This window comes from Salmo salar, chromosome ssa03 (assembly GCF_905237065.1).
Source record: "Salmo salar chromosome ssa03, Ssal_v3.1, whole genome shotgun sequence".
In the NCBI taxonomy this organism is placed as follows: Eukaryota; Metazoa; Chordata; class Actinopteri; order Salmoniformes; family Salmonidae; genus Salmo; species Salmo salar.
Window position 1 is genome coordinate 86,990,015 of NC_059444.1, and position 26,512 is coordinate 87,016,526.

Consider the following 26,512-nt stretch of genomic DNA (forward strand, 5'->3'; position numbering starts at 1 on the left):
TGAGTGGTCTTCCGTCTGTCCTTTTGGTTTCATGCCTGTGTTGAGTGGTCTTCCGTCTGTCCTTTTGGTTTCATGCCTGTGTTGAGTGGTCTTCCGTCTGTCCTTTTGGTTTCATGCCTGTGTTGAGTGGTCTTCCGTCTGTCCTTTTCAGCAAGCAGCAAATATCGTCCGAGCCCTGGAGCTCTTTGTCAAGCCCGACGTGTTGAGTGGAGAGAACGCCTACATGTGTGCCAAGTAAGTTCTGAGTAATGATGTGGTAACTTCTAACACACTGATATTGTAGACATACACAAGGCCCACATTAGTGTTATAGACATTTTATAAACAACACACTTACACTTTATCAGGTGTAAGAAGAAAGTTCCGGCAACAAAGCGATTCACAGTCCATCGAACGTCCAATGTTCTGACCCTGTCTCTCAAGAGGTTTGCCAACTTCAGTGGAGGAAAAATCACCAAGGTAAACCTCTTGCAACATTAGTCATTACTCTGTTTAAAAATGCTGTTTCAGTGCAACAGTTCTCACCCTAACTGGGTTGTAGTCCGTAGGGCACACCATTGCAAAACGCTTTGCAATGAAACATACACATTTTTGTGTGTTTTTTTTTTTTTTACAAATTCAGGAAGTTCCTCCCCCATTTTGAAACATTTGCTCCCTACTGAACATGCCCCTGATGCTTATCTCGCCTGTGTTTTTGTTAGGACGTTGGCTACCCAGAGTTCCTGAACATCCGCCCCTACATGTCTCAGAGCATGGGGGACCCGGTCATGTACGGCCTCTATGCTGTCCTGGTGCATTCTGGGTACAGCTGTCATGCTGGCCACTACTACTGCTATGTCAAGGTAAGGAGCCTGATGGTAGGCCTGAGACGGAACATTTGAGATAGATTTTCATTGTCACTGTTCTAAATGTAAATTATCCTTCAGACTTCCAAACAAAATCCATCAGAACAGTATGTTTGTTATCCTGTTAATCTCTGTTTAGTCTCTACTGTGGGATGTCCCTTCACTTTATTTAGAAAAGCCCATTTAAATTTCCGCTGTCTTCACAGGCCAGCAACGGGCAATGGTACCAGATGAATGACTCGATGGTCCATTCCAGTAACATCAAAGTAGTCCTCAATCAGCAAGCCTACGTCCTATTCTACCTGAGGTAAGACTTTAACAATAGAGTTACCAGACCTGGGTCAAATACAGATGTCTGAAAAATACCTTTTACATTGAGACCTTTTTCAAGTGAGCCCTGAAAGTGTTTAGCTTAGAGTTTACTCTGTTACGTTTTACATGACATTTGAGTCATTTAACAGACAGTAGCTTAACTTACAGTAGCTGGTCCCCCGTGGGAATCGAACCAACAACCCTGGTGTTGCAAGCGGCATGATCTACCAACTGTTAGAACTATTCCATTGGTTCCATTCTACATGGCAAGCTAGATCAAGCATAGCTCAAGTATCTATTGCTGGTCGGATGGTTACTAGCGACTGATTGCAGTAGTAGTTAGTAACCATACATATTGACCATACCTGCTCTTTGCCCATTAGGATCCCAGAGACCAAGAAGAACGTGGATGGCCAGATCACCAAGCAGGGAATGGGGAAGAACGTAGCGACGTCAGAGCAGTTCAGGAAGACCAACCTCAACAGGCCCCTGTCGTCTCCGCAGGTCACCAAGGTATGGGACAGGCTGGCAGAACGGTCCATCATCAGAATGTTTGAAAGCAATACGGTATGAAAAGACTTGCTGCCTTCGATGTGATACTTTTATTGTCCATTTGCATGGAAATCAATACAATACAGAACGGTTCAAATAAGGACACATGAACTATACTGTCCTTAAATAATGTAATATACCACTGTTCAGTAGCCTGATGGCTGATGAGATGAGGCTGTCCTTAGACTATAATTAAGCATTAAGGCTTGAGGGCGTGTGGTATATGGCTAATATACCACGGCTAAGGGCTGTTCTAAAGCACGACACACCGTGGAGTGCCTGGACACAGCCTTTAGCCGTGGTATATTCACCATACACCACAAACCCGAGGTGCCTTGTTGCTATTATAAACTGGTTACCAACGTAATTAGAGCAGTAAAAAAATACACATTTTGTTATACCCGTGGTATACGGTCCGATATACCACGGCTGTCAGCCAATCAGCATTCAGGGCTCGAACCACCCAGTTAATAATATGCATTATGCCACTGTTCAGTAGCCTGATGGCTGATGAGATGAAGCGGGCCTTACACCATGTAATATACATTATACCACTGTTCAGTAGCTTGATGTAAGCATTGTAAATAAGCATTTCACTGTTGTATTTGGCAAATGTGACAAATGAAATTTGATTTGATGGCTCATGAGATGAAGCGGGCTCTACCTCTTTGTTCTGAACCTGGGGACTTTGTATCGCCTCCTGGGTGTCTTGTATGGAGTGTTGTCCCAAGGCTTGGTCATTGAAACATGTCTCTTTCACTGCAGAAACTGGACCCTTTCCAGCTGCGTAAGATCCAGTCCGTAGAGGGCGGCCTGGGCATACCCGTGTCTAGGAACGGCGCCAATGGCTCCCAGCAGCCCAACAAGATGTCCAATGGGACGTCGTCCCACGCCCCCACCAGGATACCCGGCGGACCCATGCTGATCGAGGAGCCCTTCAAGAAGCTGAAGAAGCCCTGTCCTCCTCAGCAGCCCCAGGTGCGCAGCAGCACCCCCGCCCCCTCCTCCAACGGTGTGGGCAGCAGGTCGGACGGCGGAGACCGGAGGCACGGGAACCAAGGGAGCAGGGGCCTGGCCGCATCTACCTCACTCAAGTCCTTGTCAGACTCCTCCTCGGCAGACACCTCCGACTCAAAGGTACAGCACTAGTTCTAATATATTATGAATTTTATTGGACGGGCAGTCTGTCTACTATAACTGCACAAAATGTACCCTTATATAATTGAGGTCACATACAGGAGGAAAATGTGCATGTTTGAGATATGCACGTTGTCTTATTTACATGTACTTCCCTCACTCAGAATGTAATAGTTCCCATTACTCTTTAGCCCAGTCATGTTAATGTTATACTGGATTTACCATACAGATATAAGATGGTCAGTTTGTCTGTCATTGGTTTTTGGTCATCTTATTCATCAGAACCAAATGCTTGCTATTGTCATCCAGGATTCCATGGGTACCAAAAGTGCGCCGGTTGGTGGGACGTCCACCCCCCCAAGGAACGTCTCGAACGGCATGGCCTCCCCTGCCGGGAGTGTGGAGCGCGTGGGCACGGAGGAGCAGAAGACCGTCAAGCTAAAACCCCTGGCCCTCAACAACGTCACATCTTCACCCACCAGCACCACGTCTCCCCCGCCCGCCAAGAAATTGGCCCTCTCGGCCAAGAAGGTGAGACTAGCAGCACCGTGAATGGCTCAGTAGCCTCAGTAGCCGCTTACTTGCTGACCAGAACGCGCAAGTTGATTTTTATACACTGACACCTGATGCGATCAGGACTCGGAGGTTGAAATAGCTAAACAAACTCTCAACCAATTATTCATTTGGGGACCATTCGAAAAGCATTAAACCATTATGGCAATTTAGCTAGCTAGTGTGCTATTGATAGCTAATTTGTCCTGGGATATCAACATTGTGCGTTTCAGGTAAAATAACAACCCAAAGTCCTCTACTCCGACAATTAATCCACCGATAGAACGGTAAACCAAATTCATTTCTAGTCATCTCTCCTTCCGTCAGGCCTCTTTTTTCTTTGGACTTTATATGGCGGTTGGCAATTAACTTTAAGGTGCTTTACCACAACCAACTGGAGTGTGGACCTCAGTGAATCTTTCAGTCACCCACGTGGGTATATGTTCCTAAAAACCAATGAGGAGATGGGAGAGGCAGGACTTGAAGCGTGTCGAGCGTCACAATTAGAACACGTTTCTATTTTAGCGCCTGGCTGCGCAGACGCTCGCGAGCAGTGTGGGTGCAATGATGGAATGCATGTATACATTTATTTTGCAATGCTCGCACATGAGACGTGTCTGGTCTGGTCAGCATGTTAGCCACAACAGCACTGTCTGGGCAAGCCAGTACTGACTACTGCGAGAGAGGTTTGTGTTCGATTTAAAACGAAGACACCTTGTCTCTGATTGTAAACGCCTTGTGGATAAATTTGCCAGTCTCAGATTGACGTTGGATCTTTGTCGCAGGTGTAACAGGAAGTAGTATGTTGCGTCTGTTTTTAAAGCTTTCTGGTGCAAGTAAGCACTGGCTCCCACAGGTGGCGCGGCACTGGAAAATAGGCTATGCTTAATCATAGTTTACTAGTCTGTATAATTAGGGCCCTGTCTTTTGGTTAATCATGTCACATGACATATAGTTCAACCTTTTAATTTTTTATTTAAAGCTGTTTCATCAAACTGTATCCTTTTTATTTTTATGTCAGATGGTCCAGCACCATCCTCAGACAATTGTGTACATTTTTGGTCTAATTCTAAGTTCTGGAAAAGGCTTAAAATAAAGGTTAAAATCCAGGTCATATGACATGATCAACCAAAACACAGGGCCCTATTTATAGTCTATCAGCAATACAGCTGCTTTCCCTGGTCTTTGCCTTGTTGCCTGCTGCCTTCCTTCACCTCTATCCCTAACTCTTAAAATAAGGTGTTTGCTTTTATCCTATCAAATTGATTGTATTGTATTGGATCTGTTGTAGTCTACTGTAAAGCTAGTACACTGTGTTCCTGTTCTATCAAACCAACCAGCTAGTCTACTGTAAGACTAGGGCTGGGCGATATGGACAAAATATCATTTTTACAGTATTTTATGAATAATTGTTAAAAAAATAAAAGATCTAAATATGCTTTGAGTAGTTGATGACTCTAGGGTAGCAACACAAATTATAAGTGATTTCAATTTCTCCATTTATACCATTCAATCCAACTCCACATTGTGCCACGCAGCATGATATGGGCAAATAATATAGGCCTAGTTAATTGGTGAACTGTTGGAATATAGTAGTTGTAATATAGTGGGCAGCACCTTGAATACGTTGTTATGACATGACAATGAATGAATCAACCAGGGAGGAATTATTTACAGGGTAGGAACAAGTTAGTCAGTGTTTCCTGGTGACCCTAATTAGATGTTCTTACTTCATGTAGCTAGCTAGCTAACATATTCATGCATCGCCTATTCCTCTCTGATAAGCATTTTTGTGCAACGGTACCTTATCTAGGCATGCACTGGTACTAGTCAGTATTAGCTAGCTACGTTTGCTCTTCTACATTTAGCTAGCTAGCCAGCTAACTAGCGATTTAGCATTAGCGGCTAACAAATTATTTAAGCAACACCTTGCTAAGAAAAGACAAACTAACAGATTGTAGTTTGCAGACAGTAAGATACACAAACGAATAGTGTATATAACACTTGTGGACAGCAGCATGTCACCAACATTGTTATATCTGACCATGCAAAGTGAATGGCGAGAAAGTTCTCGTGACTCTGTGGTCGAGCAACTGCTGTCCTTGAGTTCAGGGCTTGGTGTGGTTGGCAGCAGTCTGAGCAGCAAGGGGGGGATGACCCAAATCATATTTTGCCACATGCTGACCTTACAGTGAAATGCTTAATTTCAAGCCCTTAACCAACAATGCCGTTAAGAAAAAATCTTAAATGATTTACTAAATAAACTGAAGTAAACAAATATAAACATGAAAAATAGAAAAAACAAGTAATTAAAGAGCAACAATAAAATAACAGTAATGAGGCTATGTACAGGGGGTAACGGGACAGAGTCAATGTGCGGGGGCACAGGATAGTTGAGGTAAAGTGACTATTCCCAAGGTCCTTAGCTTAGTGGTGAGCTTTGAGGGTGTTGTAGTCAACAAATGGCATTCTCACGTAGGTGTTCCTTTTGTCCAGGTGCGAAAGGGCGGTGTGGCGTGCAATAGATTGTCATCTGCGGATCTGTTGGGGCGGTATGCAAATTGGAGTGGGTCTAGGGTTTCTGGGATAATGGTGTTGATGTGAGCCGTTATCAGCCTTTCAAAGCACTTCATGACTACAGACGTGAGTGCTACAGATCGATAGTCATTTAGGCAGGTTACCTTGGTGTTCTTGGGCACAGGGGCTATGGTGGTCTGCTTGAAACATGCAGTTATTGCAGACCCGGTCAGGTTGAATATGTCAGTGAAGCCACTTGCCTGTTGGTTAGCACATTCTCGGAGTACACGTCCTGGCAATCCGTCTGGCCCCGTGGCCATGTGAATGTTGACCTGTTTAAAGGTCTTACTCACAACGACTGCGGTGAGTGTGATCATAGTAGTCCAGAACAGCTGGTGTTCTCATGCATGCTTCAGTGTTGCTTGTCTCGAGGTGCTCGTAGAAGTCATTTAGCTTGTCTGGTAGGCTTGTGTCACTGGGCAACTCATGGCTGTGCTTCCCATTGCAGTCCTTAATAGTTTGCAAGCCCTGCCACATCCGACGAGTGTCGGAGCCAGTGTAATAGGATTCAATCATAGTACTGTATTGATGCTTTCTTTGCCTGTGATCGTTCGTCGGAGGGCATAGCGGTATTTCTTATAAGCTTCCGGGTTAGAGTCCCGCTCCTTGAAAGCGGCAGCTCTACCATTTAGCTCAGTGCGTATGTTGCCTGTAATCCATGGCTTCTGGTTGGGATATTTATGTATGTACGGTCACTGTGGGGACGACGTCATCGATGCACTTATTGATGAAGCAGGGGACTGATGTGGTATACGCCAATGCCATAGGAAGACTCCCGGAACATATTCCAGTCTGTGCTAGCAAAAAAGTCCTGTTGCTTAGCATCTGCGTCATCTGACCACTTCCGTATTGAGCGAGTCACTGGTGCTTCCTGCTTTCATTTTTGCTTGTAAGCAGGAATCAGGAGCATAGAGTTATGGTCAGATTTGCCAAATGGAGGGCGAGGAAGAGCTTTGTACGCGTTTCTGTGTGTGGAGTAAAGGTGGTCTATAGTCTATATAGTTTTCCTCTGGTTGCACATATAACATGCTGGTAGAAAATTAGGTAAAATGGATTTAAGTTTCCCTGCATTAAAGTCCCCGGCCACTAGGAGCATCGCCTCTGGATGAGGATTTTCTTGTTTGCTTATGGCCTTATACAGCTCATTGAGTGCGGTCTTATTGCCAGAATTGGTTTGTGGTGGTAAATGGACAGCTACGAAAAATATAGATAGTGTGGTCAACCGTTTATAATGAGATACTCTACCTCAGTCGAGCAAAACATTGTGTTACGAACCGGCTCAGAGTTCGCAACAAAAGGGAGACAACGTGGAGACGAGTATCAAAAATATATATTTATTAGCTACCACAACCAAAAACAACAAGGTGTCTGCATGGAGAGAGTCTTCCCCAATGACTGTGGAAGAGGTCTCTTTATCCTGGGACACAGCCGGGCCCAGGTGCTTCCCATTTAGCTGACGACCCTTCCAACTCCGCCCACCGGCATCCTAACAAGGAAACAAGAACAGAGAGAATACGGCAGACAGAGAGGGAGGGTCGTCACACACCCCCCCATAAAACCGGGGACCAACAAGGGCCCCTGAACAACGTACCAGCCTCTGCGTCCCAAATTGACGAGAGGTTACATGTTCACTTTCCACTTGCCCCAGCCAACCTCCTTCTCCCCAGACCTCAGCAACCTTTGTGCACAGGAAGCAACATTTAAGAGGAAAGGAGAACACAAGACCAGGAGGGACCAGACAGGAAAGTTAGAACATGACAAAACCAAACAATGGTCAGTCACATAACACTCAGGAACAGGGCGCACAAGAGACCACATCAGCTACAAACGCAAACAACATCTCCCAACGGTTCATAGTCATTTCTCAACGGTTGTCATTTCCCAACGATTCAGTCACTCCAATGATTCATAGTGACTCCAACGATTCATAGTCACTCCAACGATTCATAGTCACTCCAACGATTCATAGTCACTCCAACGATTCATAGTCACTAAACTCATAACCAAATACGAGTACAGACCAGAGGGTGTAATAAAGGCAAACATTTTATGTGCCCTACTCGTCAGTGGCACCTGCCAATAGCACAATAACAGGTCAAATTTGCTCACAAACTTAGCTGCGCCGACTTAATCAACGCAGTCCTCCATCCGAGGAAGAGGAAATTAATCTGGCTTAGTGACTCCGTTTACTTTACGGTGGTCCGTTCCAACCGGTTTACTGACCAAGATACAGGGAGAAGCCCAACTGGAGAAAGAAGGCTCTGCTATCTTACTCTCCAGCATGTACCTGACCTCAGCATCCAGACAACGCAGTTTCTCTATAGAGACTCTATAGAACCGCTGACGAATGGGGTCAGCATCTCCAATGTCAATATCATGCTCTATCAAGTTTGTACGTGTAGGTGTCACAGAAAACAAACCTGGAATTTTCCGAATCAGACCAACCAGCTCTTTCCGCCCATCAACGGGTAGCTGAGTAAAAGGGCTATCCAAAATATCCAGTGTCTCTGAATTTTTCAATCTACCCTGCAGTATGCAATCATCGGGACCAGGAACATTTTCGTCCTCATGCACAGACCTAGCATTACAAGAACCAAGGGAAGTAACGGTATCAGCCAAACGAACAGGTTTACCATCCTCTGTAGACTCCCACTTTCTAATCAGAACATCCTCTTGGAGAAAATAACCATGTGCGACATCTCCCAACTGTTCCACAGGCACAATTTGGTCACGCAACTCTTCTAATGTGGGGTCAGTCCGTGGCGCATTGATTAGATCGGAGCGGAATACAGATAACGGGATAACAGGGAAAACAGTGAGAGACTTCTTTGTGGTATTATCATTTACCGGAGCAGGGACCAGGTCACCATGGCTCATAGACCGCGTCACTGCACCCGCAGAAAACACCGCTGGGAAACTCTGCGCACTCTCATCAGGAATCCCTACAATTGACGGTTTAGTGGAAACCACTAGAGTTGGAAACAGGACAGGCCACACACGCTCACCAGCCAAGTTATTCCCAAGGATAACGTCGATACCCTCAATAGGCAACGAAGGACGCACCCCCACAACAACCTCACCTTTCACCAGTCCACAATCCAATATCAGTTTATGCAATGGAACTGACAGATTGTTCAAACCTATTCCCCTAATTAGAACACTATTCCCAGAATCAGTCTCAGCAGAGAAAGGTAACACAGATTCCAACACAAACGATTCCGAGGCACCTGTGTCTCGTAGGATCTTCACTGGCACTAGGTTCTTACTTCCTAACATAGACACAAAACCCTCCGTAATGAAAGGTAAATAGCCTGGGTCAATATGGACTTTCACATGCCCCTGGGCCTGAGACAATGTGTCAGGAGTAAACTGATGTGGAACAGACGCAGCTAACGCCGTGAGGCCTAGATTTAACGTTAACACACGTACTGAATTTACCCCTAGACCTGAGAACCGGACATTCGTTTTTCCAATGACCTGAGCCTTGACAGTAGTGACACTCTTGACCAAAGTCAGTTTTACCACGGGAGTCAGGCTCAACCCTAGTTGACTAAAACTCTGCCCGTGAACCAGAGTATCTCGGTGAGCGAGGCCCAAATCTCTCCGAACGCCCCCACTCACTCCAAGTACAGGGTTCTACAAAAACACTTTTGTGAGTCAAAACATATTCGTCCGCCAAAACCGCAGCTTCAGCGACAGTCTTTACTTTTCGTTCTTTAATATACGTCGCTATATGATCAGGGATTGTGTCCTTAAATTGCTCTAGCATAATCAGATCACACAGCCCTTAAAGTCATAACCGCAGAGGCGGAACACCAGCGATTAAACTGTGAAGATAATTTTCGCGCAAACTCAACATGAGTCTGCTTATCATCCCTTTTTAAAGTTCTAAATCATTGGCGGTAAGCCTCAGGAACCAATTCGTAAATCTGTAACACCGCCATTTTAACCTTATAATAACTGACACTGTCGGCTACACTAAGAGCTGAATATGCTTCCTGCGCTTTACCAGTCAGCACACACTGCAACATTAAAGTGCGGTCAGAATCAGGCCAACAACCTAGCGTCAGCAACACGCTCAAACAACGAAAAGAATGTCTCAGGGTCCTTTTCATTAAACTGAGGCAACAACCGTAAATTCCCAACAATGTCAAATGTGTCCGGGGCACGCCCAAAAGAGGAACGACTCCTAAGTAAATCTGCGTCACCTTCCCAGAGCAAACTCTCCCCTGAGAGCTTTCCTTCCCTAACCAACTCTAGTCGCTCTTGTTGCAGGTTGATTTTAGCACGCTCCATATCCTGTTTAAATTCCAATTCCTTCTCATATTTTACACGATCGTGCTCTAGCTGTAACAGAAGCAGCTCTTTCTGCTGTTCAAAAAGAAGACTACTAGGACTAACCGATGGAGCGGTAATTGTAACATATCGGGGAGACGGCGAGTCCTCAGCAGAGGCTGCCCCAGTGGTATCATCAAGAATACCACTCTCCATCAAATTGGCCTTCAATATTAACCTAATAGAATTTTTTTAGGCGTTTATCACTAATTTCAACTTTGTAGTGTTCAGCAACCTTCAACAGCTGTTCTTTAGTACATACATCTAACAGTTCCTTTGATGGAAAGCGAATGAACTCGTCTACATTAGACGCCATAGTCAAAAAAATTCTCACTCAACACCTCTACTGAGCACACCAGACCACAACAAGAGAAAATACAATCACACCGGGCACCACAGAAAAGAGATGAGAAATGGAGCTTCCCCAAAATCTACAATAACTCAACCCTAGTCTTCATGCAGATTTGCGGTGGGTAATTATGCACTGTAGCCCGCTGGCAAGGAAGTAACCCCCCAGCACGCTGGTAGATTCCACCAAGCCACGGATGTGCCCCCGAGACAACTGCTCAGTCCACAGACACCACACAAAAATAACAAACATTAACAATGCCCAACATATTCCAAAAATGAAACACGTCGCTAAGCCTATCAGGGGAAAAAGGTTATAGCTCCGGGTAGTAAGTTTCACTACCCTATCCAAATCTCCCACCAAGGTACACAGCTGATTGTACTCACCTCCTCAGACCTCCTCAGACCAACGTCCCAACAGCAAGTAGAACAAGCGTTTCCAGGCTAGGCAGGGGCCTGGAAACTAACCAATGTATTCTCTCCAACACAGCACACAAACCAAACAAACAAAGGCAACCAATACTGAGCACCAAACTCAAACTAACAAACAAAGCACCTCAATTTAACATACTTCCACGTTTTCTCCCAAACACAAGTTCAAGATCCCGGACGAGCCCCCACTTGTTACGAACCGGCTCAGAGTTCGCAACAAAAGGGAGACAACGTGGAGACGAGGAGTATCAAAAATATATATTTATTAGCTACCACAACCAAAAACAACAAGGTGTCTGCATGGAGAGAGTCTTCCCCAATGACTGTGGAAGAGGTCTCTTTATCCTGGGACACAGCCGGGCCCAGGTGCTTCCCATTTAGCTGACGACCCTTCCAACTCCGCCCACCGGCATCCTAACAAGGAAACAAGAACAGAGAGAATACGGCAGACAGAGAGGGAGGGTCGTCACACATTGAGTCTTCATTAATATTAGATTCCGTGCACCAGCTGTTATTGACAAATAGACAGACGTCCACCACTTGTCTTAACGGAGGCAGCTGTTCTATCTTGCCGATGCACGGAAAACTCAGCCAGCTCTATGTAAGGTCTACACCTGTTGTATTGGGCGCATGTGACTAATAACATTTTATTTGTTACCATTTCGTCGTTCATCCACAACTCAGTGAAACATAAGATATTAAAGTTTAATCTCCTGTTGGTAGGATAGTCTTGATTGGAATTAATCCAGTTTATTATCCAATGATTGCACGTTGGAAAATAGGACTGATGATAGAGGCGGGTTACCCACTCGTCGGATTATTACAAGGCACCCCCCAACCTATGACCCCTATATCTCTGTCTCTTCTTCATGCGAATGACGGGGATTTGGGCCTTGTCGGGTGTCTGAAGTAAATCCTTCGTGTCCGCCTCGTTAATGAAAAAAATACCTTTGTCCAGTATGAGGTGAGTAATCGCTGTTCTGATATCCAGAAGCTCTTTTCGGCCATACGAGACGGTGGCAGAAACATTATTATGTACAAAATAAGTTACAAATAATGCAAATTGGTTTGGAGCCCGTAAAATGGCAGCCATCTCTTCCGTCACCATTAGTATTAAACTCAAGTAGCAAAAGGAGTAAACATTATACGTGCTGGAGTTGTGTACCACATTTAACAAACCAATCATGGAAATGGTTATAGAAGGTAAAAACTCAAACTGCTCCATGCATCAATACCTGTGTGTGTGTGTGTGTGTGTGTGTGTGTGTGTGTGTGTGTGTGTGTGTGTGTGTGTGTGTGTGTGTGTGTGTGTGTGTGTAGTAAAATATCATATACCGCCCAGCCCTATGCAGGACTAGTACACTGTCTGTGTTCCTATTCTCCTGTCTAACCAACCACATAGTCCAGTACAGGTCTCTCCAGCCTTGTTCTTGGAGAGATACTGTCCTGTAGGGTTTCACTCCAACCATAATCTAGCACACCTGATTCTAATAATTAGCTTGTTGATGAGCTGAATCAGGTTAGTAACAACTGGGGTTGAATTGAAAACCTACAGGACAGCATCTCTCCAGGAAGGGTTAGACAGCCCTGTATTAGTAGTTGCCTCTTTTTACAATGTTTTGTCTCTTTTAGTTCCAATTATTTTCTTCTAACCATTTCTAACTCTTCTCTGTCATACCATCCTCTCCTGTTTTTCTCTCTCCCTTGTTAATTTGTTCTTCCATCCGTCTTTACAATGATTCCTTCCTCCTTATTTGATCATCCCTCCTTTTTTTGTCACGTTCATGGCAATTTTCTTTTAGACCACCAAGTTTTTATTTTTGTCGATAACTGCAGGCCAGTCGCAGCCGGAGTCCGAGCAGCACTGAGGCTCAACACCCCCACCTGCCACGCCATCCGTCCAGTGACCGCACGCATCCTTCTCAACTTAACAACCTCACCTCCACCTCACCCACTCACAGTCACAGGTACGACCCGCCCCCCCCCCCCCCCCTTCAACAGACCGTACACGGCATTGTGTACAGTTAGGCACAAACAGGAGAACTATATTAAACTGAGTAAAACAGGGTGGTACTACCTGAATTTGTCCAATTTAGAAACACTGCATTCTGTTTCCATTTCAAAGCAGTTTGTTACAGTATGCTCTACTGAAGATCACCCAGTTCTCACTGGTTTACTGTCCCATTGGTCAACTTTGAAACAACACACAAGACTATACATTGTGTTCAATATTTTGCTGGATGGTTTGAAATTCTCCAATTTTGTTCTTGAACATTTTCTTCTCGTTCCCCTCTCAGGGTTGGTCCATTCCATTCACCCAAACTGCAATCTCCACCCGCAGCCCACCATGTCCACTCAGGCATCCCATCTAAGCATCAGAGTCCCCAGAAATCAACCTCCACCCTCTCTCCAAAAACCAATGGGCTTCAGACCCACCTTCCAAAGAGCCCTAAACCTACCCAGACCCCCAGTCTGTCAGAGCCTGGCCCAAGCAGTTCCACCACCTCCTTAAAGAAGAAAAAGAAGAAGCGGCGTCACTCTGAGATGGAAGGCGGAGAGCGAGAGCCAGCACCGGCCTCCATCATCCCAGACATCCCCGCTGAGCCCGAACTGATTGAACCGGCCAGTGAGAGGAAGAGGAGGAAAAGGAGAAAGAAGAGGAAGCGGGAGGAAGAGGATGGAGATACAGCCGAGAACCACAGGGAAAGGGTCCAGTCTCATCTGGAGGCTTCACCGCCGGCCCAAGAGGAGGACTGGTGTCAGGGGGGATCATGGCGACTCAGCCCCCCTGACAAAAGAGCCCTGGAACAACCAAAGCAGCCCCATCCCCAGCCTGAGAGTAGGCTCCAGTTGGTTCCAGTGGTTCTCCAGTGTGATGCCAATCAAGGAGAGCAGAGTATGGACACTGTGACGATGATGATGAAGAGGAGGAGGAGGAAGAAGAAAAGGAGATTGGAGGAGGGACCGGAGGAAGCAACATCAACATGTTCTGTTTCAGAAAGGTCACTTTGAAATGTTATTGTGATATTCTCGCTAGAAACGTTACATGCATTACAGAGTACTATTATTTGTCTGTCTGGTCATGTAGCTTTAGACCTGCAGCAGTAAACATTTCAGTTAAAAGGTCCAACGCATCAAAAAGTAAATAATACATACACTACCAGTGAAAAGTTTGGACACACCTACTCATTCAAGGGATTCTTTATTTTGACTATTTTCTACATTGTAGAATAATAGTGAAGACATCAAAACTATGAAATAACACATATGGAATCATGTAGTAACCCCAATTTTTTTTTTAACATATCTAAATATATTTGTGCTTCTTCAAATTAGCCATCCATTGCTGTGTTTCTTGGCCTAAGCAAGTCTCTTCTTCTTATTGGTGTCCTTTAGTAGTGGTTTCTTTGCAGCAATTCGACCATGAAGACCTGTTTCACGGTCTCCTCTGTACAGTTGATGTTGAGATGTGTCTGTTACTTGAACTCTGAAGCATTTATTTGGGCTGCAATTTCTGAGGCTGGTAACTCAAATGAACTTATCCTCTGCAGCAGAGGTAACTCTGGGTCTTCCTTTCCTGTGGCGGTCCTCATGAGAGCCAGTTTCATAGTGGTTTTTGCGACTGCACTTTAAGAAACTGTAAAAGTTCTTAATGTTTCTGATTGACTGACCTTCATGTCTTAAAGTAATGATGGACTGTTTCTCTTTACTTATTTCAGTTGTTCTTGCCATAATATGGACTTGGTGTTTTACCAAACAGGGCTGTCTTCTGTATGCCACCCCTACCTTGTCACAACAAAACTGATTGGCTCAAACACATTGAGAAAAGATATTCCACAAATGTAACTTTTAACAAGGCACACCTGTTAATTGAAATGCATTCCAGGTGACTACCTCATAAAGCTGGTTGAGAGAATGCCAAGAGTATGCAAAGCTGTCATCAAGGCAAAGGGTGGCTACTTTGAAGAGTCAAATCCCCCCCCAAAAAAGATTTAACAATTTAATTAAATTTTTTATTTTGTGGTTACTACATGATTACATATTTGTTATTTCATAGTTTTAATGCATTCACTATTTTACGATGTAGAAATAAAGAAAATCCCTGGAGTGAGTAGATGTCCAAACTTTTGACTGGTACTAAAATACACTGCTCAAAAAAATAAAGGGAACACTAAAATAACACATCCTAGATCTGAATGAATGAAATAATCTTATTAAATACTTTTATCTTTACATAGTTGAATGTGCTGACAACAAAATCACACAAAAATAATCAATGGAAATCCAATTTATCCACCCATGGAGGTCTGGATTTGGAGTCACACTAAAAATGAAAGTGGAAAACCACACTACAGGCTGATCCAACTTTGATGTAATGTCCATAAAACAAGTCAAAATGACGCTCAGTAGTGTGTGTGGCCTCCACGTGCCTGTATGACCTCCCTACAACGCCTGGGCATGCTCCTGATGAGGTGGCAGATGGTCTCCTGAGGGATCTCCTCCCAGACCTGGACTAAAGCATCCGCCGACTCCTGGACAGTGTGGTGCACCGTGGCGTTGGTGGATGGAGCGAGACATGATGTCCCAGATGTGCTCAATTGGATTCAGGTCTGGGGAACGGGCGGGCCAGTCCATAGCATCAATGCCTTCCTCTTGCAGGAACTGCTGACACACTCCAGCCACATGAGGTCTAGCATTGTCTTGCATTAGGAGGAACCCAGGGCCAACCGCACCAGCATATGGTCTCACAAGGGGTCTGAGGATCTCATCTCGGTACCTAATGGCAGTCAGGCTACCTCTGGCGAGCACATGGAGGGCTGTGCGGCCCCCCAAAGAAATGCCACCCCACACCATGACTGACCCACCGCCAAACCGGTCATGCTGGAGGATGTTGCAGGCAGCAGAATGTTCTCCACTGCGTCTCCAGACTGTCACGTCTGTCACATGTGCTCAGTGTGAACCTGCTTTCATCTGTGAAGAGCACAGGGCGCCAGTGGCGAATTTGCCAATCTTGGTGTTCTCTGGCAAATGCCAAACGTCCTGCACGGTGTTGGGCTATAAGCACAACCCCCACCTGTGGACGTCGGGCCCTCATGGAGTCTGTTTCTGACCGTTTGAGCAGACACATGCACATTTGTGGCCTGCTGGAGGTCATTTTGCAGGGCTCTGGCAGTGCTCCTCCTTGCACCAAGGCGGAGGTAGCGGTCCTGCTGCTGGGTTGTTGCCCTCCTACGGCCTCCTCCACGTCTCCTGATGTACTGGCCTGTCTCCTGGTAGCGCCTCCATGCTCTGGACACTACGCTGACAGACACAGCAAACCTTCTTGCCACAGCTCGCATTGATGTGCCATCCTGGATGAGCTGCACTACCTGAGCCACTGGTGTGGGTTGTAGACTCCATCTCATGCTACCACTAGAGTGAAAGCACCGCCAGCATTCAAAAGTGACCAAAACATCAGCCGGGAAGCATAGGAACTGAGAAGTGGTCTGTGGTTACCACCTGCAGAACCACTCCTTTATTGGCGGTGTCTTGCTAATTGCCTATAATTTCCACCTGTTGTCTATTCCATTTGCACAACAACATGTGAAATTTATTGTCAATCAGTGTTGCTTCCTAAGTGGGCAGTTTGATTTCACAGAAGTGTGATTGACTTGGAGTTACATTGTGTTTAAGTGTTCCCTTTATTTTTTTGAGCAGTATAGATAGATAGATGGATAGATATCTTAAGGCTTTGATGCCAAGATAATAGCTAAATGTATTGGAAGCAACATATAGCATGTATCACTGGGTCAAACCTACCCTGACCAATATGGATTCTTACATGGGAGGTATAGGAGAAAGTACAACCAAATGTCCAGTTTCTTTGCACATTGACACGTTGAAAATATAAATATATTTTTTTGTACAGCAGTTCTGGGACGAAGGACACGGTTGTTGAAAACGGCGCTGGGGATTCTACTGCGCCAAAGAAGTTAAAGAAGAAGTGCAGGCTAAAAGAAGAGGTGAAACAGTGGGAGGAAAGCAGACGTTGTTGCTCTGACGACCAGAGGAGCGACACTGAAGCAGCGGAGGCCCTTCCTAAGAAGGGCACTGTGGAGAGCACCGGTAGACCCACACACCACACACTGCTGCATTGACTGAAGCCAACAATCCAGTCTTACCCATTTTTTGCACAACCTATTTGGCAAAACTTTTGTAAACTCATACCCAAATATGGTTTCAGGACTTGAACTCCTGTGGGCAATATCTCTTGATTAGGCTCTATCTTGGTTTTGCATTATGTAAATTATGTATACATTATTACATTTCCCAGGACTCACTATTTTGTTTTATGTTTGTTCTTTTTGTTGCATCTGCAAATGTTAAGGTTTTTTCTGGATTAAAAAAGGGGCATAGGTGGGGTGGGCGTGGCAATGAGCGCGGTCGGCCCGTACGTTTACGGCCCTCCCTCCTGGCGTTGTAGCTGGGGAAAAACATTCCGCCCGTTTCCTGGAATTCTACATATTTCTCCATAGAGCTTAGAAATAGTTTTAGTTTGGAAGTTTCCTGTGATTCCATGCGTTTTGTCATAGTTACTGCTGTTCTTTTGCTTAAACATAATACAAAATGCTGCTACATTAATTGTTTTGGGAATTTTAATTTCTTCCTGACTCTCGAGCTTTTATTTTGGTGCTTGTTAGTTCTCAAAGATTATATTATATAAAACTATAGGGCCATTATCTTTACTAGCTAGTTTATATCTGGTTTTAGTTGTACCTGGTTGTGAATGTTTCAACTCACTCTACTCCTTCCCCCCCCACCATAGCTGGAGTGATCGTGTGGGACAGCCAGGTTAAGGATGGCTACAAGCGCTCCAAGGCCCCCGCTGCAGAAGCAGTAGAGGGTGGGCCTGGGGATGTCCCCCGCCCAGCCCCCATGGTCTGGGATGGCAAGAGGAGTGGTGGAGTGGTTGAGGAGCTCCTGAAGAACTCTTTGGACAAAGCCTATGGAACCCAAGGTGAGATCTAGAACATGACATTCTCAAGGTTGCACTTTACCTCTAGTGGAGTCAAGAAATTGTAATATGAAGTTGTAGCAATGTTATTTATGTAGCTAGCTAAGTCTCTCTGGGAGACTAATGGCAGTAGCAGCTCATACCTCTGTTGTGCATAGCGCTGTAATGACTGAGGGGGGTGGGTGTGTCCAGTCCTCAGCTGGGAGGGAGAGGCATCTGCCATCAGTAGGGATGCCATTGACGACACCCGCGATGCCAGAACCGACATGGTGATTGACGAGTGGGACGAGGACTTTGACAGTGGAAAGGTGAGAGGGCACCCACAGACACACAAGCCTGTGGAAAGCTGTTTTCACATAGTGATTGTTTCAACAGAAGACATTATGTTAAAGGGATACCTCAGTTGTAGCTTGTTTTTGACTTACTTAGGGTGCTGTTTAAAGTTTTATCGCGGATATTTAGCAACATCCTAGCCTTCCACTAGAGTCCTAGTGGAAACTGAATGCACCAGTTAGCTCTGCGTCTAAAGTATGGGTGAAGGGCTCCTTCTGGCTTAACTATTCCTAGAACCATGCCTTGGAATCCACCGCTAGCTGGTTCCGGCACATTTTACCTCTGTTACCTCTGGTCTTAACATTTCTTGTGTGTATGAACAGGTGAAGAAAATGAAAAAGTATAAGCGAGAGAAGAGGAGGAGCGGCAATATCTTCCAGAAGATCCAGGACCGGCGGAGCATGTGGTCGGTCACACCCGGCGCTAAGAAGACCGGCTTTGGATACCGTCACTGAGAGCCAGCCAGAATGGATGTTTGGATACAGTCACAGAGCCAGCCAGAATGGATGTTTGGATACAGTCGCTGAGCCAGCCAGAATGGATTTTGGATACCGTCACTGAGAGCCAGCCAGAATGGATGTTTGGATACAGTCACTGAGCCAGCCAGAATGGATATTTGGATACAGTCACAGAGCCAGCCAGAATGGATGTTTGGCCACATACAGTACAACTGAGCTGGAGTGACGACACGTGACACCACTGTAACAATGTTACTCTCTTTTGATTGTTTGGCGGTTCATACCCTGATTGCAATACGAGAGACCATGGCCAGTTGACAGAACAACACAGCTTTCGGGGAGAGATAATGACCATCTTTGATCTGTGCTAGTCTCTTCAGTATAGAACTTCCTTCGATGACCGAGTCTGGTGAGCTGACCAACACGAGCTGTGATGTTACCATCGTCAGCCAGGGTTCAGCAACAATGAGTTGACCATTGCTTCTACACCGTTGTCTCAGATGGATATGAAAATATTGTTCAGTATATGGTGCTCAAGCTGCTCATGGAATATGATGGATTTACCGTACTGTGATGCTGCTGAGCTTCCATCTGTGGTAATAACACAGATGACAAAATGACATGTATATCATTTATGTTAGGAATTCAGAACAAGTCATGTTAGGAATTTGACATGGTTGGGCTACTCTAGGGGACAGTTGTGGGATTTTCTAGCTAGTATCAAAGGATGTGGCATGCACCATATAGCATTTATCTGTGTGAGGATGAGCTGAGAGATTTTGTATAATGTCTGCTAGATAACCCTTAACCATCAGCCTAATGTATTGAAACCTATGAGGGAGACACTTGTCTCTCTTCGCCCAGCCGTGTGTTCAGGTGGACGAAACATTCAGAACTTTGAATTATAGTAATGTAATGTATAGAGCTGAAATGACTTCCTATAGAAAATCATTCTGTTCTACACAGTCTATTTCTCTGAACATTCTAAAATGTTGCGACCAGTGATTTAGTGTTAAAAAAAAGAAAAATGGGTGGGTAATGCTGAGTAAAACAACACTCCCTATTTGTTCAATGCATTTTTCCGCAAATGGTGGGTAAACGCTCGGGCAAAATACAAAAACATGCGTAAACGGCATTTACGTGCGTTTACCCTGTAATACCCCACTGGTTACAACCGTTGTGCTGTTGCAGACTGGGCGATCTGCAGACTGGGCGATCTGCAGGACAATGGGCCAATACAGGTGAATGCTCTGAATACTGTTCTCCTGACTCATATGGCCTATTCCCTATGTGAAGACGTGTGGTGACCATCTCGCGCTTATCACTATCAGCACAATCACCAAGTCACCTTTAAAAGATACGAAACATGGACAGGACCGCAGATCGTGAAACCATGATAACTGATTTGCTTTAATCCCATCCTCTCTTTTAGTTTGTTTGAATGATTGATACTTTTATGGTTTTATGTTTTCTAATTGTGTGTGATTTCTTTGCCACAATGCCTTGGTATGTTCTACATGACTTGATAAAACTGACCCACTGTGGCTGCTGCTGAGACATTTACATGTTCTGATTGTACTGTTATATTACAAGCATGTATTTGGAGGGGGAAGGAGTCACAGGCCTGTCCCAAGCAGACAAACGGCCTCATCTTTAGTTTAATCTTCTTGATTAATGTATGCATGATGGTGGTATTTGAAGTTTCCTTTATCAGTATATTCAGTTCTGCGTCCCTAATAGTTTTCTTTTTTCTTTCCTGTGTGAATTTAATTTGATGGTTCTGAATATTATGTAATTTGGTAGATGTGTCAGAATAGAAAATGTCATGGTCGATTAACACCAAGTGATGCTGGAATATGAATTGCCGCTACATCAGCTAATTGCAAAGTTCATAGGCAGATGTCTGTACCTCCAGGTCAAGTTGGGGACAGTTACGATAACATCAAGGCATTGCCTGTTTGTAACACCACATAATCCACCTTTTAATGTATTAGACATATCATTGTTTCATCTGCTTTCTAATCCATTTGCTCTCCTTTCTGGTAAATAGTCCCATTTCTGTTTTGCGAAAGAGGGTATGAGTGTGATTCTGGGTGGGGGTGTTGAATTTTGAACTTTTTTCTACACTAGACATCTATAGTAGGTCATGAGTGAAGCTAATTGCTCATCTCTTCTGCTTGTTATTCCCAAAATGTCAAGTCATTGGTCCCTGGTCTCTAACTAAAAGTTGGGTTGTTGACCATTGTTTAGTATTGCTCCATCACCAGTGGAGTTCAGCTTTGTTGTGCATCATGTGTTTTCTGAATGCATTTTGGGCCTCCATATGAACCAACAGTTCTTTCTTTGTGTGTTCTATCCCAGATAAAGAGTTACATGTAGGCTGGTCCCAGATCTGTTTGTGTGGTTTGGCCAACACCTATGGCCATTGTACATTTTGGAAATGCAGCACAGACATCTGGGGCCAGGCTAGATTACATATGTTGCCCCAGGCATTGTTAGTTTGAAGTTGATGTATATGCTATTAGTACATGATCATTGTCCCAATCTGTACTCTCTCTATGCAAATCACCCACAGACAGTCCAACTAACTGGTCATCTGGAACCTGATGTACCCAGCCATCCCCCAACCTTACAACACTCATGTACAACCAACCTTCTAGCCAGGTCCACATTTTATTACACACCACCACCATTTTTATCCTGAAGATACTGTTTTCTACAAGTATATTTGGGGGAGGTTGGGGGGAGAAAACATGGGATCTTCCACTTTATCTGGGCACCGATTTTGATAAATAGATCATAAATTATAATCAATTAACAAAACCGCTTTGCCAGTGTAGAAGATTGTACAGTCCACCTGGTGTTTCCCATGCTTTCCCCGTCATCCCTGCGTCGACCTAGCCTCGTACAAACCATCCTGATCTGATCGGCTACACAAACACAATGCAAGCTTGTGACATCAGGATGATTCGTACGGGGCTAGTTTAGTTCTAGCCACCCATTGACTCTCATTCTAGAGATGTCAGCTTAAACAGTATAGTTAATTGATAATGTTAAATAATTTAAAGAAACTTTTCACAAATCTTTAATGTGCTATAAAAGATACGGATGAAATCTGTATTTGGGTTGGTGGGGGATTGTGAAAGTTTAATTTATTGCAGATGGATGTTCATATGTGCGTGTTTCATACGATGACATCTTGTTACTGTAGTGTCATACAGTACGAGAGCGGTTTCATCACCAGTTCCATTGAATGTGTTTCATGTTGACTGTGAAATTAACTTTAGGACATGTTTGATTCTCAAGGAAACTGACACGAGGACATTATACTGGTGTGACTGATCCACGTCATATTTGCATTGATGGTTCTATATTTTGCACCGCCTTTTCAGACCAATGAGAGACATTTCATAATGAAAAGTGACTCTTACCAAAATGGATAATGTAATTAACTATACAGGTGCAATAAAGTTATGACTTTGTGAGAATAGGTGTCTGGTCTTGCTTCTTTGTTAGTAGAAAATATGAATATTCATATTTTCTACTAACCATCAAAAGCCTGAATGGAATATCAGACTGCATTTTAATTTTGTCCACATTTTGTTACGTTACAGCCTTATTCTCAAATTGATTAAATTATTTTTCCCTCATCAATCTACACACAATACCCCATAATGACAAAGCAAAAGCAGGTTTTTAGACATTTTTGCTAATTTATAATAAAAAAAACATACCTTTATGAAAATAAGTATTCAGACACTTTGCTATGAGACTTGACATTGAGCTCAGGTGTATCCTGTTTCCATTGATCATCCTTGATGTTTCTACAACTTCATTGGACTCCACCTGTGGTAAATTCAATTGATTGGACATGATTTGGAAAGGTACACATCTGTCTACATAATGTCCTACAGTTGATAGTGCATGTCAGAGCAAAAACCAAGCCATGAGGTTGAAGGAATTGTCAGTAGAGCTCCGAGACAGGATTGTGTCGAGGCACAGATCTGGGGAAGGGTATCAAAACATTTCTGCAGCTCCCTAAGAACACAGTGGAATCATTCATTCTTAAATGGAAGAAGTTTGGAACCACCAAGACTCTACCTATCGGGGTAGAAGGGCCTTGGTCAGAGAGGTGACCAAGAACCCGATGGTCACTGACAGAGTTCCTCTGTGGACTTGGAAGAACCTTCCAGAAGGACACCCATCTCAGCAGCACTCCATCAATCAGGCTGTTATGGTAGAGTGGCCAGACGGAAGCCACTTCTCAGTAAAAGGAAAATGACTGCTCGCTTGGCGTGTGCCGAAAGGCACCTAAAGGACTGACCATGAGAAACAAGATTCTCTGCTCTGATGAAACCAAGAATGAACACTTTGGCCTGAATGCCAAGCGTCACGTCTGGAGGAAACCAGGCACCGCTCATCACCTGGCTAATACCATCCCTACAGTGAAGCATGGTGGTGGCAGCATCATGCTGTGGGGATGTTTTTCAGCGACAGGGACTGGGAGACTCGTCAGTATTGAGGAAAAGATGAACGGAGTACAGAGAGATCATTGATGAAAACCTGCTCCAGAGCGCTCATGACCACAGACTGGGGCAAAGGTTCACCTTCCAACAGGACAACGAGCCTAAGCACACAGACAAGACAACGCAGGAGTGGCTTCAGGACAAGTCTCTGAATGTCCTTGAGTGCCCCACCAGAGCCCGGATTAGAACCTGATCGAACATCTCTGGAAAGACCTGAAAATAGCTGTGCAGCGACGCTCCCCATCCAACCTGACAGAGCTTGAGAGAATCTGCAGAAATGAATAGGAGAAACTCCCCTAATACAGGTGTGCCAAGCTTGTAGCGTCATACCCAAGAAGAATCGAGGCTGTAATTGCTGCCAAAGGTGCTTCAACAAAGTACTGAGTAAAGGGTCTGAATACTTACTGAAATGTGATATTTCCTTCCCCCCCTATTTTTAAATTAGCAAAAATTTGGAAATTGCTGTTTTTGCTTTGTCATTATGTGGTATTGTGTGTAGATTGGGGGGGAAAACATTTAATCAAGTTTAGAATAAGGCAGTAACAACAATGTGGGAAAAGTATTGTGGTCTGAATACTTTAAGAATGGACTGTCATTTTAGTGTCATAAAAGTCTGAATATTAACATGGGATCTCAAATATATATTTCACTAAATAATGCATGGCACCGACATCATGCAGGTGCAACGACACATTTATGAGGCAATTGTGCTGGTTCTTCACAACAGTAATTATGTAAATGAGTAAAATGGCATAGTATCTGACAAATGAAGATATAGCGCGTGACATCACCTCTGAAAGGAGGGGCCATGATCGTGCTGTTTCTCTGTTTGGATGGATTGATGTTCTCAAAGCTCTGCCTGCATACCTAGCTACTGTACACAACTTACAACCGATTTAGTTTCAGCAGGAATAGAAGAAATAGGAAAAACCGCTTTCGAATCAGTTGGGGACTTTAGGGAGGGGTACATCCAGGCAGACTGACAAGCGGACAAGCGTGGGCGGACGTATTGGAGATATCGGTTGCAGCAGAGGGAGCTCCAGAAACTGAAGCCTACAGCAGCATCAGTATGGATGGGGAGAATTATGGTAGGTTGTTTATCTTTCCGTCACTTCATATAGATAACGCATACTCACGCGTGTAAACACCTGTCTACAGTAAACATGACCGTTAATTCAGTGTTAGGTTTAAAGCGTTCGCTTCTAGGCTTACCAAAAGCCATGATCTGCGCGTGATGAACACAAGTCGACTAGATTCATGTCACGCTACATACAGTCCCGATGTTTCAAGTTCAAGATTGGCGGAAGTTGTTTAGGCTACCTGATGAACAGCACAGGTAGTCCGGTCGGGAATTCATGGGCTATAAAAAGACATACATGCTGAATTATTGAACATCATGATGGTGAAGCTTTGCGCCAGGGATGAATATAGGACATTTTCCATAGGGAACCATATAAATCTATATAGGCACTCAAAGCAGGGCTCCTTTGATTTCAATGGGACTCCCAGGGACTCCATTTTTTAAAAATATGTTTTTATAGAAAAACTGAATGAATACGAATAAATATGCTTAAGTTTTGTCAGATTCTTCGTTAAATTGCATCAATACATAGATGCATTCAGAAAGTATTCAGACCCCTTCACTTTTTCCACATGTCACGTTACAGCCTTATTCGAACATTCATGAAATACAAATTGTCCTCATTAACCTACACACAATACCCGCATAATCATAAAGCAATACGTTTTTTTGAAATTGTGGCAAATTTATAAAAAATATAAATGCCTTATTTACATAAATATTCAGACACTTTGCTATGAGACTTGAAATTGAGCTCAGGTGCATCCTGTTTCCATTGATCATCCTTGAGATCTTTCTTCAACTTGATTGTAGTCCACCTGAGGTATATTCAATTGATTGTACACCTGTCTACGTAAGGTCCCGTGTGGCTCAGTTGGTAGAGCATGGTGTTTGCAACGCCAGGGTTGTGGGTTTGATTCCCATGGGGGACCAGTACGGAGCGTCTGCTAAATGACTAACATGTAAATGTCCCACAGTTGACAGTGCATGTCAGAGCATGAACCAAGTCATGAGGTTGAAGGAATTGTCCGTAGAGCTCCTAGACAGGATTGTGTCGAGGCACAGATCTGGGGAAGGGTACTAAAAAATGTCTGCAGCATTGAACACAGTGGCCTCCATCATTCTTAAATGGAAGAAGTTTGCAACCACCAAGACTCTTCCTAGAGCTGGCTGCCCAAACTGAGCAATAAGGGGAGAAGGGCCTTGGTCAGAGAGGTGACCAGGAACCGGATGGTCACTCTGATAGAGCTCCAGAGTTCCGCTGTGGAAATGGGAGAATCTTCCAGGAGGACAACCATTTCTGCAGCACTCCACCAAACAGGCCTTTATGGTAGGGTGGCCAGATGGAAGCCACTCCTCAGTAAAAGGCACGTGACAGCCTGTTTGGAATTTGCCAAAAGGCACCTAAACGACTCTCAGACCATGAGAAACCAGATTATCTGTTCTGATGAAACCAAGATTGAACTCTGAATGCCAAGCGTCACGTCAGGAGGAAACCAGGTACCGCTCATCACCTGGCCAATGCCATCCCTACGGTGAAGCATGGTGGTGGCAGCATCATGCTGTGGGGATGTTTTTCAGCGGCATGGGAGACTGGGACTGGGAGACTAGTCAGGTTTGAGGGAAAGATGAACGGAGCATAGTACAGAGATCCTTGATGAAAACTTGGTCCAGAGCACTCAGGACCTAAGCACACAGCCAAGACAACACAGGAGTGGCTTCGGGACAAGTCTCAATGTCCTTGATGAGAAAAAAACAACCTATTTAATCAATTTTAGAATAAGGCAGTAAAGTAACAAAATGTGGAAAAAGTCAAGAGGTCTGAATACTTTCCGAGTGTACTGTATAGGCTGTGTGTTGCTTCAGTCCAGCCATATACTAGTCAGGTGATGCATGCACCAGATAAACAAGCCCCAGTGTAAAGTGATCTCTTTACAGGAAGTTAAATGCTATGCATGAGATCTGACACTTCAGGAGAGTCATCCTTGATGATGTCATTCCTTGACTCCATGGGGTCGTCATCATGCTCCT

At 44.4% G+C, this 26,512-nt stretch overlaps 1 protein-coding gene across 4 annotated transcripts in view; it reads left to right on the plus strand.

Annotated features, from left to right (window-relative positions):
• Window positions 1-22,362, plus strand: part of LOC106606430 (ubiquitin carboxyl-terminal hydrolase 36) — a 41,062-nt gene extending 18,700 nt beyond the window's left edge. For 2 of the 4 annotated variants that reach the window (XM_045715689.1, XM_045715690.1), the window contains 13 exons: window positions 152-234; window positions 348-459; window positions 702-842; window positions 1,052-1,152; window positions 1,541-1,724; window positions 2,475-2,846; window positions 3,156-3,377; window positions 12,926-13,056; window positions 13,387-14,091; window positions 16,998-17,194; window positions 17,895-18,086; window positions 18,276-18,391; window positions 18,740-22,362. In XM_045715689.1, coding sequence (XP_045571645.1) covers window positions 152-234; window positions 348-459; window positions 702-842; window positions 1,052-1,152; window positions 1,541-1,724; window positions 2,475-2,846; window positions 3,156-3,377; window positions 12,926-13,056; window positions 13,387-14,091; window positions 16,998-17,194; window positions 17,895-18,086; window positions 18,276-18,391; window positions 18,740-18,871 — 2,688 coding nt within the window. In that variant the 3' untranslated portion in view covers window positions 18,872-22,362. The remainder of the gene's footprint in view (window positions 1-151; window positions 235-347; window positions 460-701; window positions 843-1,051; window positions 1,153-1,540; window positions 1,725-2,474; window positions 2,847-3,155; window positions 3,378-12,925; window positions 13,057-13,386; window positions 14,092-16,997; window positions 17,195-17,894; window positions 18,087-18,275; window positions 18,392-18,739) is intronic. The other 2 variants (XM_045715691.1, XM_045715692.1) reach the window with 2 other exon arrangements.
• Window positions 22,363-26,512: the final 4,150 nt, after the last annotated feature.